Genomic DNA, 16544 nt, shown 5'->3' with positions numbered 1-16544 from the left:
CCCTTGAATGAAAATCTTTAATGTTTATGCTGATACAGTATCCGAGTGCTTATCACGAATCTATGCAATATAAAATAAAAATATGGGCAGTTTAGGAAATCGCCAGCATTTCAAAGAAAACACACTTTAAAATATTTCTACTTGAAGCACACGAAGTTATACTGTAAAATAAGTGCAGCACTGGAACATACAGGAGGACTGTTACACGTGGAGTTTTGGCCTCCCCACGCCACATGCTGCGACCACCTTTAACCTCCGAACTCCACTGCAGCAAGTATGGATTCTTTTCCTTTCCTCCTATTCAGTTCATATTTCATGCTGTTCAGCAGATGCCGGTGAGTCTGGAGATTCAAACTGCAGATGGAAGTTCATTCTCTTTCCTTAGTGTTTCAAGAGATTTTCTCCATAAGATGATTTCCTGCTGCTTGAAGTCTCTCTGCCTTCCAACAAGCACTAGATTCAAAGAGTACCTTACTGAACATTTTTTGTTCAGTCTGCCATTATTGGCGTTGGTCACATCCTGCTAACAAGCCTTACAGGAATGGACTCACCTTTTACTGGTGCACTATCTGTTATTTCATAGTTGACGATGGTGTCTATTCCAGTTGTAGTCCTGGGTACAATTCCTGTGACCTCTTTCTTGATCAACTGTAACTCCACATGTTGTATTTTTTTCTTACTAAGAAGTAAAATTCCAACAATCCCATCCTTTAAATGATACTATGATTTGTTATAGTCAAGCTCTGTATGTACATGATCTTCCATGCACTCTTCTATTTCAATAGAGATGTTAATGTCAGGATGTGGGCAAGCTGGTGAACAGGAACAGCGATCACACACTCTTCACCGAGTCGGTCAGTCTTCTCACCTTAAGAAAATACCTCCGGCAGCCACTGGCGTCGATGGAAGACTCATATGGCTTTTCAACTTGCATAAATTCAAAATCATAATTTCTGCTGAGCCAGCTCTCAGGTAAGGCCACTTCTTTCACAAGGTTTACAAATTTGTGAGTATTGCTCTTGTCACTGAGAAGTTCAACGTGACCTACAAATTCAGTTCTAATTCCTCGGTGCTCTAGCCCCTCTCCAGGTTGATTAAGGGCTGGGTTCACCTTTCCTCAAACAGAGCCCATCACAGAAAGGAGCGTTTTTCTACTGTGCCACCTTCACTCTTCACCATCTTCTGTGTTTCCTCATCCTTAAGGACAACATCATTCTCACAAATGGGACCAAAAAAGCCTCCAAGAAAACTCCTGGGAGGGGATACAGCTTCGAGCCCCTGCAGAAGTGGAGACTGGAGGAACTCGGTCAGGAGAGCACCATGCAGGTACGCTGGCCTCACCAAGCCCCTGAGCCTGGCAGCCAGAGAGGCCTAACCAACTCGCAGCCCTCTCACCCACCCTTCCTCTAGCACCAGTGGCTATCTGGCCACCTGCTCCGGGGCAAGGCAGAAGACAGGCATGTGTTCCACTGTGCACTCACTATTAATAATATACTTTTTTTTTTAAATTTTATTTATTTGTGTGTGTGTGTGTGTGTGTGTGTGTGGCCAGCTCAGTCCACCAGGGGGCGGGGCTGGCTGGCATGTGGTGCTGGGGGATTGAACCGTGATCCCTCTGTTTGCTAAGCTTGTTCCAAGTGGGTGCTTTAGACCACTGAGCCATCTCACCAGCCCAATAATATACTTCTTTTCAACTGAAAAATTAGGAAATTCCTAAGAACTTTAAAGAGATGTCGCATATATACCAAGAGGCATACAGCTTAGGTTAGAGAGCAAGAACAAAGTTGTATCAAAGCAAAGGAAGCAGGCAGTGGCACATGCCTATACTGGCAGAACCCCAGAAGGCTGAGGCAGGAGGACTCCACCTTTGAGCTCAGAACGGGCAATTCAGCAACACCCTTTCTCTCAAAAAAAAAAAAAAAGGGGGCCAGCAAAATAGCTCAGCGAATTAAAGCGCCTGCAAGTAGGTGCAGGGGCCGGAGTTCAATCCCTGGGCCTGCAATTGAGACTGAGTGTGGTGGTGTGCACCAGGAATCCCAGCTCTTAGGAGGCTGTGAACAGGCAGGTCACTATGAGTCTGATGTAGTAGTGAGACCCTGAACACTCTGTAGGCCCTTCCCCAATACAAAAAAAAAAAAAAAATTATTTATACAGAGGTGTGGATGCAGCTTAATCTAAGGAACCTGTATTCAGTCGCTAGTACCATGAAATAAATAAACAAACGGAAAGGAACCGCTCCCTGGGGCAGAGGAGTGAGCACTGTCCTTTCACTCAATTCCCCACACGTACCTCAAACAGACCAATAGCAACATTTTAAAACATCACAAAAATCTCAAAAAAAAGAAAATGAACTCTACCGTTTAGGTCTGATCTGCATGATTGTCACTCCAGTCACAGGATCTCCGTGGAGCACCGTGTGGATGATGGGGGCCGGGCCCCGCCACCTCGGGAGGAGGCTGGGATGCACGTTCAGCACGCCGCTGGGTTGGAAAACGCAGAAACCTGTGCATCAGTACGGACCTCAGCACGCAGTCACCGCTGCCTACGCTAGCGCGCTACTGTGCACCATGACACCTTCCCAGAAATTTGACACATCTGAAAGCTCTGTCTAGTTCTCTAGCACCTAAAAGAAAAGTCAAAGTTCTGTCCATAAGAAATTCATGATGCTTAATTAAAAACAGAGCAAGGACAGCTAGTCATGACTCCAAAGATGCTTTGGAACTCCATACCTGGAGTTTTAAGATACAGTTTTAAAAGGCATTTATTACTACTTTGAGAACTACTCAAATCTTCATATGCATCTCAGAGACAAAGCAAGTTACAGTTACACAATAGCTTAGTCACACAATTTCCATCACTTGATTCCTGCTCCTGGGGAGCTCATATGCAAAAGGCAGCAGATGAGCAAAAAAACACAAACTACTGGATGTAAAATATTTGTCAGATGATGCTGAGGCCTGTGGAGAAAAACAAAGGAGAGAAAGGGACAAGAGTGACGGGGGGAGGATTATAATTTTAACCCAAGTCTAAGAAGTTTTTGTCAATAAGAAACTGAGCAAAGACCTGAAGGAGTAAGAGAATGATTGACACAATCATGAATCACTTTACAAAGGGGACACGCCTGGTGAGGTGATTTGCTTGTGTGACATCAGAGTGTGCTCTTATACAAGGTCAGATGGCCACAGCATCCCACACACTGTCACGACACCATCGTCTGATATGCAGTCCACTGTTAACTAAAGTGTCCTTACAAGGCACACAATAGCTATGCAAAAAAAGTTTTCCAGACAACAGAAAAATTAATACAAAGCTCTCCAGGGAGACAAATGCTCACGGCACAAGGAGACCAGTGTGGCTGGAGTGAATCAGGGCAGGTGCCTTCACTGAGACAAAAGTTCTGGGAGGTTTGGGGCACCCTGAATGTAAGGTGCCTACTGGACATCAAAACAGGCCTATGGACAGGTGGGCAATAGGACCTGAAGCGAGGGCAGGGCTGAGCTGGAGGGGCAATCTGGGAGCTGTCATTAAATTTAAATGCGGGTGGGTAAAAGTCCTTTGAGGATCTTTATTTCAAAAGATGAAAGAAAGCACACTTGAGCTTAAATTACAGTGTTTTAGACACCGGGTCCATTTATAAAGATCAAGGTCTCCATACCGTATTTCCTTACAAATAAAACTTACTAGGGGAATTTAAGAATAAGAGCCTCACTCAAAAGCCGGCCAAAGGAAGCCACCACTCCTACGTCATACTCTCCGGAGCCCACGTCCGGCCACTCATACACCGGAAGCTGGGACTGCACGGCGTACTGCTTCACCGGAAGTCCTCTGGGCGATGGTGAGGGCATCGTGACCACCTCCAGTTTTTCTATCAACCTTCCCTCTTTGCTTTCCCTGAATGAGAAAGATTGCAAGAAAAATGTGTCAGTGTTTGGGCATTTTTATAGCTTAAACTCACAAAGCATGTATGGCTAAATGATTAAAAGCAGTGCCACCGGCTGGCTTTTTATATTTTTATTTAATCCCCCTCCCTCATTCCCCAGTAGCACTGGGGCTTGGACCCACGGCCTGCTGAATGCTTAGAAAGCACTCTACCAATGAACTACGCCTTAGCGCCTTTGTATTTCGTGACTGAGTCTCACCAAATTGTTCACTAACTCTGCTGCATCAGCCTCTTAAATCACTGTGAGCCACCAAACCTGGCTTATTTGTTTTAAATTTAAAGTGCTATATATGTCTACCGGCTACCCTTTGGACAGTACCGTTTCAGAGACTTTAGTGCATACAGAACCATATACAGCAATTATCTTATACAATTGGGATGTTATACATATGCTTCTGCATATGTCTTAGTTATTTCCTCTTAATAATGGGCTCTACAGGGGCCGGGGAGATGGCTCAGTGGAATAAGTGCTTCCCTGGTAAGCGCAAGGGCCTGAGTTCAATACCCAGTTCTGCCCCCCAAAAAAATAAATAAATAATAATGGGCTCTATATCTATGATAGAAATCATTTAAAGATGGGCTAAATATCCATATGCTTGAACATGCCCTGAGCAGTTCCAGAAGACACCGAGCTCAATGACTGTCTCTGGGAGAATTGAGAAATGAAAGCCAGAGATAGAAGAAAACAACTCTTCACCATTTAAACTTTTTTAAAAAAAAAAAAACTGTTTGTTACAGGGTCTCACTACGCAGCTCAGACTCATAGTGATCCCCCTGTTTTCAGTCTCCCCAGCGCTGGGATTACAGGCGTATCAGCTTAGTCCACTGAGCTATGTTGCTGGCCCATTCACTGTTTATCTTTGAATCAATGAAATTTTGTAATATAACCTTGTATCAGTCAAGTAATACTGACTTGTTTTGTTTTCTGCAGTCATGGGGACTGGACCCAGGCCTTCAGCACGACAGGCAAACTTACTTAGCACACTGCTGCCCCCTTATTCAAAAATAAAGGTACACACCATAGGCATCATCCTATGGTAGCACTTGAAGCCACCTTGTCACTTTCAGCTACTGTACAGTACTGTACAGTATTCCAGTGCTCAGGGGCTGTACATTCACTCATACATTCATTGTGCTGGAGATCAAAGCCAGAGCAGTCTCCCACTGACACTGAGCTACAGCCTGCCACGCAGGGGCTGTGTGTTTATTTAGTAAATGGGTACTGCATGAACACGCCAAAGACTTACAGCTAAAGGATTATGTGCCAGGGCACTAAAAGAACGTCAGGGTTAATGGTGCAGGCAAGTGAATCACCAGAAGAAAGGTGCATGTGGCAATATGGAAAACAGCAAGGTGCAGACAGAATGCCCCCTTGGTGTGACGGGGATGTTTCAAGGGGTGTGGGCACAGGAGTGTGGGGAGGGCAGAAAACAACAAAGGAAAGGAATGACGAGAGATTCCACATAGAAGGGAGACCATTTCTGGTAACAGACATGAATGGGGAAAGCGGAATCAAAACATATCATGTACGGGTACAAATTCCCTATGATGGATATGATCATATGTGTATCTAAAATGTACTCATAAATTTAATTAATAATAAAAAAAATTGGGACAGAGAAGAAAAAAAAAACAGAATGGGGAAAAGAAACAATGGGGGTAAAGGGGGATAGAGCAGTAGGTGCCACCATATACCATAGACTTCCAGTAAGCAAGATTTGTTAAATTTCATAAATACTAAGTACAGCCCTTCGAGTTGTGATGGTTCGTTTCGGGCTGTGTCTTCGCTTGCAGCTCAGGAAATCCGAGCCCGGCGTGCAGCAGGTCTGGGGCGGAGGAGGAAGAGCGGCGTGCAGGAAACGCGCACACCCGGGAAGCCCACGCTCAAGGTCCGGGCCCACAAGCCTGAAGGCTCGGTGTCAGGAGCTAGAAAGGGGTGCTTTGAGGTCGGAGGTGGTTTTGGTCCTAACCGCTAGCTGATGACCTTGGGCAGCGGAACGACCTCTGAGCCCCGGCTTCCGCACCTGCAAGCCGGTCGAGGGATACCGGCACTGACCGGGCCGGGCTGGGGTGCAGCCCCGTCGCCCCAGGGCCGACCGGAAGATGCGCGCGGGGACACCGAGGCCAATCCCCTCTGCCAGGTCCGCGACAAGGAGCTCACGCCCCGGCTGCCCAGGCCCTGCCCCGCCCGGTACCTGGCGGCGTGGAGCGCACGCAGCGCCTCGCGGGCGAAGTGGTCTGTGCCGAAGAAGAGCACGCGCCAGGGCGGCTTGTCGCGGCCTCGGGCGTCCTTGCCGTCCTCCCAGCCAGGACAGCCGCCGAGCCCGCTCGCCACCACCCGCCGCGGAGAGCTCGCCTTCCCGCTCGCCGCACCGCGGCCCAGCCTGGGTCTCCACCAGCCGCGTACGAGAAGCTTCATCGCCCAAGCTGACGGCCGCGCACACACATCGCGCAGGCGCGTCGGGGCGGGGCCGGGGGCGGGGCCGGGGCCGGGGCCGGGGCGGGGCCGGGAGGAAGCCAGTGCTGGAGGCGTGTCCAGAGGACGAGGGGCGGGGTCTCCCGTCTTAGAGGTGTGGCCAATCTGAGCAAACGCTGGGGGAGTGCATCCTCTGCGTGGTTTATTTGCTCTAGGTTGCCGAAACACCAAAGGAACTCTTCTGGGAACAGATCATACGCGTCCTTACAGTATCATTTTCTCAGCCATTAAGATGACTAATATATGCGGAGTCCTTACTGTGCGCCACCACTTGGCTATGTAATTTATATCCGTTGTCTCTTCCAACCTCACATTAACATCTGAGGCGTGGATCACAACCACCCCACCCAGGGGAATCTGCGCTCTGAAGCTAAGGGCTGTCAGTTTCTGAGGTCCAGGCTAGTAAATGGCGGGCAGTGCTAGAGCCTTGTTCCTGCAGCTGCAGCGCCTGTGATCTCACCATCTGACCTCACTGCGAACCTAGGTCTTGCACCTGAAGAGGCTCAGTCCATTTCGTTGGCCTCTTTTATGAACTGAATGCTCCATTCTGGCCCCTGCCCTCCGAGGGTCCCGGGGTGGAGATTCCCAGGGAAAGTGGGCAGGGCTAGTTATTCCCAGAAAGCCTCTGATCATCATTAGAGCTTAAACGCTGTGGCCTCCTGGAGGATGGGCCCATATCCACGAGGTTCACGGCTTAGAGTAGTTCCCTTCTCCTCTTATTTTCATTGACATTGCACCCCATTGCCACTCGACCCAGAGACCAGGACCAGCACCCTAGTTTCTGTGGCTGCGCATACCCTGTCTCCTCCCTAGGCTGCCCTCACACCCTCTTCCTAAGTGATGCCCACCGCTCAAAGCCAAGCTGAGACATTTTCACCAAAGCTTGAGCTCTTGCTTCGTGGATTTGATGTCTGTCCCCAGGGTCCCCCCTCAGGACAGTGTGGGGACATCTATTTCTCATGGCTGGTGTTCCTGAGAAAATTTGTCCAACGTGTGCGTAGACACTGGCACTTTCGCCACCTGTGTGTCGAACAGAAAAGTGAAAAGAAAAGTTTCAGAAACTGTGCTTCTCTGGTGGCAATGATGTAAGAGGAGACCCAGGCCCTCTCGACTCCCTTCACCAAGCTCTGTCCCAGGATCCTGTCTCAGAGCAGGCAAACTATGCAGAAAATGACAGACTTTCCTTATACAACATGACCTAAAAATTCAATGCAAATTCATCTGAGTTTTCATCTTAGAAAAACCCTGTTGCCTCAAGTATGATGCTGGGCTGGCCAGATAGCTCAGCAGATTAAAGCGCCTGGGGCTGGGGTTCGATTCCCGGCCTGTTGTGCTGGCCCCACCCCCGGGGTGCACTGAGATGGCCACTGAGATTGGGGGTGGTGGCACGCACCTGTAATCCCAGTGCTTGGGAGGCTGAAAACAGGAGAATCACTATGAGTCTGAGACCCTGTACTCAATACATAAAAATAAAAAATAAAAATAAAGTATGATGCTTTGTATTTCTGTTTGTGCCATTCCTCCTCTAGTGGATTTGAAGCTTCTTGAAGAACACAGATTATATGACCCTTCACTTTTAGCAGCCAGTGCTTGTCAGTAGCCCCATTCCACAGAGCTGTCTTGAGCCACTCACAGCATCTCTGGTCCCTGCCAATGTTCAGCTGGAAGGTCTGATACCAACCTGTTTTCTTCCCTCCACAGAGCCACCTCTCACCACTGGCATCTAACCTTCTAGATTTTCATTAGCAGCAAATTTATTTTAAAAAGGGAGAGAACAAAAAGAAAAGCAGGCAAAACTGGATGCAGGGACGCAAGCCTGTAAAGCCAGCTAGTGAGCAAGCTGAGGCAGGAGGACACAAGTTCAAGACCAGGCCTAAGCAATTTGGCAAGACTGTGTCTCAAAAAGAAAAAGAAAAAGAAAAAAAAAAAAAAAAAAAGCCCTGGGTGCTCCGTGGTATGAGTGGGGGCAAGCATGACACCTGGTTCAGTATCCAGTATTGCAAAAAAGAAGAAAGCTTCTGGAATTTTCCCTCCTCTGATGAGTTGTGTGTGTGTGTGTGTGTGTGTGTGTGTGTGTGTGTGTTAAATCAGGGAAATTACCTCAGGGCCAAGTGTGGGTGACAAACGAAAAGCAGTGCCACTCACTGAGAGGGGAACTGCTTGGCTCTGCTGGCTTTGGGACTAAAGTGGTGTGAGGAGCAAAGGGAGGTCGGCTTGGGAGAAAACAGATGCGGGGGCGACCTCCAACCCCCTCTGCAGGAAGGGCAGGAAGCACCCCCTCTGCCTCTTAGGAGCCTGTGGTGTGGACGGCGCTCCCAGGAGAAAGGGAACGGGCAGAACCGGGTCAGAACCCCTGTGTTAGGGTAGCACAGGCCCTAGTCCACTGGACTCCTGTTGTGGCCTGGTGGACAATGTCACCTGACGCATGACATGGAAACTGCTGCACACGGGCCGGGGCCACGCCCAGAGCATCAGCGCGCAGCCCTGGCAAGCCATGCCTGGATCCGCTGCTCCTGGCGCCGTGCTGAAGTCCCCTGACTGTGGTTACACCAGTTGTACACGAGGGGGCGCTCTGCACCAGCCCTTCCAGTGTCTGGAGGTGGAGCCGTCGTCTGAACCTCTGACTGCTCTGTCACTCTGTCTGCCCAGCCACGCTGTAAATCAGGACTATGAAAACACACACACACACACACACACACACACACACACACACACACACACACGATGCATAGACTGTCTCTAGAAATCTGGGATGTCTTTCCATCGCACGGTAGAGCTTGTGGAGGTGGCAAGGACCCACAGGACATCCCCGGGCCTACAGAGCCGGCCCTGCTCCGGGGGCGCGCTGAGACAGCGATTGAGACTGGGCGTGGTGGCGTACGCCTGTACTCCCAGCTCTGCAAACAGGCGGATCACTACGAGTCCGATCCAGTAATGAGACCCTGAACACCCTGTAGACCCTTCCCTAAAATACAAAAATAAAAAGGACCCACAGGTCAGAGTGACCTTGAGGAGAGGGACTAGAGAGGCCATCTTACCTCTAAGAGGCTCCAGGAGGCCCCCAAGGAGAAGTCAGGTGTGATATCACCGCTAGAAGAAGCAGTCTAAGTACAGGAAGGTTCCTCCTGGCCAGACTGAGAGGAGAAGGGTCGCAGAGAGCTGGCTTGTGCCCCAGGACCACTGCCAGGGAGAAACACTTCATGATGCTAACAAAACCGCACATGGCTAACAGGGGAAAGAGAAAACCACTTTCTCCTATGCCCACGAAATTAAAAAGATTTCACATTTAGCCAGGTACAATGGTATGTCCTCAGTCTGGGAGGCTGAGGCAAGAGGACCACAAGTCTGAGCCCTTGAGCTCAGCTCAGGCATTTCAGCAAAGATCTATCTTTAAATTCTTTTAGTGAGATCAGATGAGTTTCGTTTTAGCAGAATAATTTAGAAGCTCTGCTATTAATGAGCCATTCCAAGCTGGAACTGAACTGGCCCAAATTGTATATGTAACACTTCATTGTTCATTTAGCAATAAATATTTGTTCATGATTGACCTTTTAAAAAAAATTATTTAAAAAAAAATTTTTTTTAAGAGCTCAGAATGTGGGCCGGGGAGATGGCTCAGTGGAATAAGTGCTTCCCTGGCAAGCGCAGGGGCCTGAGTTCAATCCCCGGTTCCACAAAAAAAAAGAGAGAGAGAGAGCGAGATCAGAATATAATTCAGTGTGAAGACCCTGTCTGACTGGTTTAGAGAATGATAGGTGCATATATAAATCAGAATAAATGGGCACGAAAACTCTTAGGGGAAAAAAGAGAAAAGATTTAAAATATTTCCAAAGAGAACAATGAAATACTATTTAATAGAAGGTGTCTGAGAAAGAGAAAGATATACAAACAGGTATTAAACCAGCCCCAAGAAGTCTGTGTAAATTTTTTTTTTTTTTTTTTGTAGAACCGGGGATTGAGCTCAGACCCTTGTGCTTGCCAGGCAAGCATTTATTCTACTGAGCCATCTCCCCAGCTTGTGTAAAATTTTTATACCAAGATATTAAAATTTGTTGTTTTAGTTACTCTTCTCTTGTTGCTGGGACAAATACTCAACACCCAAAATTGAGGAAGGAAAGGTTTATATAGCTCACAGTTAGTGGAGGTTTCAGTCCATACTCAGCTGGCTCCAAGGCAGAGCGGCAGGGCACAGAGCAGGCGCTCATGGCGGTGGAAAACAGCAAAGAGCAAAGGGAGGGGCAGCAGCCCCAGTGGCTAGCTAGCCTCTCTCCCCTCCTTACACTGTAGTGCAGATTATCTACCCACATGCACAAGGACCAATCACAAACTCCAGAAACCACCCTGTGACTGCATGAGGCTTTGGGGGAACAACTAGACACAAAACATGACAGTTGTAAGTATACTTGATAAACAAATGCAAGAGGACTGAATACAATGATAGGTTTGCTCAATCATTTTGGTCATGACAAATACTTGGACGAGTTAAATTTGGGAGGTTAAAAGAAAACTGGTAGTGTACCTTCAAAGGGACTTATTTCCAGAACTATCACAAATCAATTTAAAAGAGGGCATATAACTCAACAAGTAAATGAGCTGGACCTTTTTCAAAAGAAGATTCCTAAAGGCCAGTGAGTGTACCAGCTACTCGGGAAAGACAATTTAAACTACAGTTGATAACACATATGCCCATCAGAGTGGCCAAAACCAAGAAGGCAATGACCCTAGCCTGGCACTGAAGTGGAGCAACTGGGGATCTCAGACTACAGGTGGGAAAGCTGCTGCAGAAGGGCACTGGACAAGGGCATATGTCTGGAAGCAGGAGGTAACATCGTTCTGCTCATGTGCAGAGGCTGTTAATAAAAAGACCTTCCCCCAGGGCTGGGGAGATAGCTTGGTGGTCTAAGTGCTTTCCTGGCAAGTGCAGGGACTGGGGTTTGATCCCCAGTACTGCATGCTGTGCTGGTCCCAGAACCCTGGGTCTGCTGGGCTGGCTGCCTAAACTGGGCATGATGGCGCATGCTTGTAATCCCAGCACTGGGGAGGCTGAGACAGGAGGATCCCTATGAGTCTGAATTGTGTAGCCAGATCTTGTACCAAATAAATGAATAATAAAAGTTTTTTAAAAAATATATGTGGTACAGGGTCTCACTATGTGGCTCGAACTCATAGGCTTGAAAGGCTACACCAAAGCTGAAGCACCAGACTTGCCAAAACAGTAGATACTGTATAACACAGATTGCTGTCTCTGCATATGACAGAGGTAAATGCAGGCCACCCACCTAGCTCAGCTCACAGAGTCACCTACTGCCCATAATTCTCAGTCAATCCTCCTCAAGCCACTCCTCCACTGAATAAAACTGGGGGAAGCCCTGGGTCTCTCTCTTTGTTCCGGGAAGCCGTCTTCATGGCTGGACTTAGAGCCCCTTGACTCCCCGATGATTGAAAATATAATTTAGTTTCTTTATCTTTGCCATGGGTGGCATTGAAAGTGGTAGATTGAAATCAACTTGATGGGATTCCAATAACGTGACTTTGGGATTACAAACATTGGCTTCTTGGACCGAGACGAGGACCTGGAAGTGCCCTCTACAGCCTTCCTTTACACAAATAACAAACTCACCGAGAGAGAAACTATGGAAACAACGTGCCTCAGAATAGCATCCCAAAACTGAAATCCCTAGGAATCAATCTAACAAAGGAGGTAAAACACCTCTACCTGCAAACTACAGTACCACGAAAAAGGAGACTGAAGAGGATATCAGAAAGTAGACATCTTTTGTTCTTGGGTAGGAAGATCAACCAAGTGAAATGACCATATTTTCCAAAATAGCTTTGTAGATTGAAAGCAATCTCAATCTAAATTCCAACATCGCATCTCACAGAATTAGAGTAACAATCCTAAAATTCAATTGGAACCATAAGAAACCTATAATAGCAAAGGCAATTCTGGGCAGTGAAGACATAGCAGGGGACACCAGAATCCCAGATTGAAATTATACTAAAATTATACTTCAATACTCATAAAAATAGCACGGTATTGGCATAAAAACAGGATCAATAGAACAAGTTAGAAGATGAGGAAACAACTCCAGACATAGTTATTCACCTCTTCTTTCACAAAGATGTCAAACATGATGACCGGAAGAAAGATGACTTCTTTAGCAAGTGGTGCTGGGAAAACTGGCTTTCCACATGCCAAAGATTAAAATTAGACATATCTTTCACTATCTACTAAACTAAAATTAAAATGAATTAAAGATCTAAAGATTAAAATGAAAACACTAAATCTGCTGAAAGATAGAACAGGTAGAACTCCTGAAGACCTTGGTGAAGGCAAAGATTTTATAAATAAAACCCCAACCACACAGAAACTATCACAAAGAATCAACAACTTGGGCTTTATCTTACTGAAAAGCTTTTGGATAGTAAGTGAAACACTATCAAAATGAAGAGACAACCCAAAGTTTGGGGCAAAAAATTCCTGCTGTTCCCAAGAAAAAGGATCTGGAATACATAAAGAACTAAAAAAAAAAAATCAGACCCCAATTTTTTTGTCTTTTTGAGACAGGGTCTCACTATGCAGCTCAGGTTCGCCTTGAGACCTCTTTGTAGCCCAGGCTGGTCTCGAACTCATCGTGATCCTCCTGCCTCAGCCTCCTGAGTGCTGGGATTACAGCCATGTGCCACCATGCCCAGCCAGACCCTTAATTAAAAAACCCAGTCCAAAAAGGGCATCTGAAATGAACAGTCACTTATCAGATGAAGTAGAAGTAAATGAAAAAATGTTCAACATCATTGGTCATTGGAGAAATGCAAACTGAAGCAACATGGAGATTCCATCTCACCCCAATGTCTATTATCAAGAAGTCAAACAATAACAAATGCTGGGAGCACTGTGAGAATAAAAGGAACCCTTCTCCACTGTTGGGGAGAATGTAGACTGGTGAAACCACTGTGGAAATCAGTGTGGAGATTCCTCAAAAAACTAAACCTAGAGGTCCCTTTTGACCCAGCTATTCTCTTTTTTGGTATCTTCCCAAATAATCAATAGCATCATACCAAAAGGATATATATATATATATATATATATATATATATATATACATCCATATTTATAGCAGCACAGTTTGTAATAGTAACTCTTGGAAACAGCCTAAATGTCCATCAACTAATGAATGGATACATCAGATGTGCTTTTTCTTTTCTTTCTTTCTTTCTTTCTTTCTTTCTTTTTTTTTTTTTTTTTTTTTTTTTTTTTAGGGAAGGCTCTACAGGGTGTTCAGGGTCTCACTGCATAGATCGGACTCATAGTGATCTGCCTGTTTACAGCCTCCCAAGAGCTGGGATTATGGCGTGCACCACCACGCCCAGTCTCAATTGCCATCTCAGTGCGCCCCGGGGGGCGAGGCCCTGCAGAATCCCTGGCCCCTGCACCTGCTTGCAGGTGCTGTAATCCACTGAGCTATTTGGCCGGCCCCAAGATGTGGTTTTTAAAAATACAATGGAGTACTACTTGGCCATAAAGAAGGATAAGATTGAGAAATTTCTAGCTAAATGTATGCAACTTGAGGCCATACTCTTAAGTGAAATAAATCAGACACACATATGGAAATACTCCAAGGTTTCTCAACATTTTAAATAAGGACCAAAATGTGTAATAGATACTGTGAAATAGAAAGAAAATATTCACATGGGAAAGGGGAGCTGGTGAGAGGGGAGAGGAAAAGGAAGAAAGGGAAAAGAGAAAAGTGATGAGGAGAGAAGGAAAACGAAAACAAAGCTTTGGTAGACAGTGAGGAGGAGCTGAAGGGAAGATGGGAAGAAAAGAATATAGTTACATCACATAAAGGTGCAAATCTCCTGTGAAGATTGTGATCGTTGTGTATACCTAAAATGTACCGATAGACTTAATTAATTAAAAAATAATCTACCAGGGTTGGCCAAATAGCTCAGTGGGTGAAAGCACCTGCAAGCAGGTGCAGGGACCAGGGATGTGATCCCCGGGCCTGCCAAGCTGGCCCCACCCCTGGGGCACACTGAGATGGCAACTGAGACTGGGTGTGGTGGCACACATCTGTAATCCCAGCTCTTGGGAGGCTGTAAACAGGCGGATCACGACGAGTCTGATCTGGTAGTGAGACCCTGAGCACCCTGCAGAACTTCCCTAAAATACAAATACAAATACAAATAACAATAATAATAATAATAATAATAATAATAATAATCTACCAACTAAAAAGCCCAGGACCTGATGGTTTCGCTGCTGAAGTCTACGGCTCCTCTGAGGATGTTGTATTACCAATGTTCCTCATGCTCGTCAGAGACATCGAAAGGGACTGAGTGCTCCCACACGCATTTATGGGAGCCCGGGTCACCCTGATCTCAAAACTGGACAAATACCAAACTAAAAAAGTGAACTATAGGCCAATCTCTTTAATGAACATAGATACAAAAAACCTCAACATTTTATATTATTAGCAAATGGAGTGTACCACATTATCAAAAAAGATTGTACATCATGAACAAGTAGATTTCACCTCAGAGACACAAGGATGGTTCAACTTGCATAAGTTGGTACATGTAAAGCACGACACCAACAGGAGCAAATTCAAAAACCACACTATCATATTAATAGATGCAAAAAAAGTTTCTGACAAAACCCAACAGCCCTAGATGGGGGTGGGTGGTGCACGCCTGTAATCCCAGCACTCTAGAGGCTGAGCAAGAGTGGAGCCACAAGCTCGAGGCCAGCCTAGGCTATGTAGTGAGTTCAAAGCCAGTCTAACCTATACAGCAAGTTATGCCTCCAGAAACACCAAAAACAAGTAAACTATTATTAGTTCCAAAGCCTGCACGATAAAAACAAACAAACAAACAAACTCAAGGAGCTCAGTAGAATATGCACTTTCCTGGCAAGCACAAGGGCCTGAGTTCAATCCCTGGTTCCACAAAAAAAAAAAAAAAAAAAAAAAAGAACCTCAAGGAAAACAGGTATAGAAGGAGCATACCTTAATATAACTAAGATATTTATGACAAACTAATAGCCAGCATCAGACTAAATGGGGAAAAAACTAAAAGGTTTTAACCTAAAATCAGAAACAAGACAAGGATATCCACTTTTCTATTAAACATAGTACTTAAACATTAGCCAGAGAAATTAGGAAAGAAAAATAAATAAAAGGGATACAGGGTCAGGGGGTAGCCCATACCTGTAATCCCAGTGCTGGGGAGGCTGAGGCAGGAGGATCACTATGAGTCTGAGCTACTTAGAGAAACCCTGTACCAAACAAACAAACAAACAAGTGATTTTAAAAGGGGGGATACATATAGGAGAGGGAAAATTCAAATTATCATTATTTGCAGATATCACGATACTCTGCAGAGAAGACTTAACTCAGCCAAAACCTCTCAGAATTAATAGCAAACTTCAGCAAAGCAGCGGGCTATAAGAGCACCCACAAAAGTCACTAGCATGTGTGGACACCAACAACCAATGGAATGAGAAGGGAATTACGAAAACAGCTTCAAGGAAAATGCAACACTCAGCAATTAACCTAATCAAGAAAGTGAAACAACTCAGAAAATGGAAAGACATCGTCCCCTGCTCCTGGATGGGCAGAACCAATATTGTCAAAGCAGCCATCCTCCCCAAAATGGCTACACAGATTCAATGCAGTCCTGATCAAAAGGAAAACAATCCCAGAATTCAAATGGAACTGGAAGAATCCCAGGATAGCCAAAGTAATTTTGGGCAATGAGGACAAATCAGGAGGCAGAGCAATACCCGACTTCAAGGGAAGGGGATGGGATTAAAAAGATACTGTAGTGACTGTGTACTGCATGGACTGCAAACATGTGCTAATAAAAAGTGCTTAGAAATTGTTCTGATAACCTTGAAGGGCAATTGAACTTGTTCTGCAAATGAGTCACCCACCCAGCCAGCTCAAATCAGCCAAGAGTCTAGTGACCTTTTGACCACAAATTTTTATATTTCAAAAATTTAGTCTAATAATGATTAACTAACCATACACTGAAAGTTAATTTTCTAAATGGACTGCTGTAAGGCTTTTTATAGCAAGATTAGAATAACACTGACAAACTAAATTATCTGAAGAAGGAGACTGGGGA

At 45.7% G+C, this 16544-nt stretch overlaps 1 protein-coding gene and 1 pseudogene across 1 annotated transcript in view; both read right to left on the bottom strand.

The window, feature by feature from the left end:
- Positions 1-6374, bottom strand: part of Mtfmt (mitochondrial methionyl-tRNA formyltransferase) — a 23215-nt gene extending 16841 nt beyond the window's left edge. The window contains exons 1-3 of the mRNA XM_004628936.2: positions 6136-6374; positions 3682-3891; positions 2358-2480 (exon numbers count right to left, since the gene is read on the bottom strand). Of these exons, the coding sequence (XP_004628993.1) occupies positions 2358-2480; positions 3682-3891; positions 6136-6359 (557 nt within the window). The 5' untranslated portion in view covers positions 6360-6374. The remainder of the gene's footprint in view (positions 1-2357; positions 2481-3681; positions 3892-6135) is intronic.
- LOC105741848 lies at positions 146-1461 on the bottom strand (annotated as a pseudogene).
- Positions 6375-16544: the final 10170 nt, after the last annotated feature.

The sequence above is a fragment of the Octodon degus genome, unplaced genomic scaffold (assembly GCF_000260255.1).
Source record: "Octodon degus isolate 3935 unplaced genomic scaffold, OctDeg1.0 scaffold00026, whole genome shotgun sequence".
NCBI classification, from domain to species: Eukaryota; Metazoa; Chordata; class Mammalia; order Rodentia; family Octodontidae; genus Octodon; species Octodon degus.
This window is presented reverse-complemented; position numbering and strand designations above follow the sequence as displayed.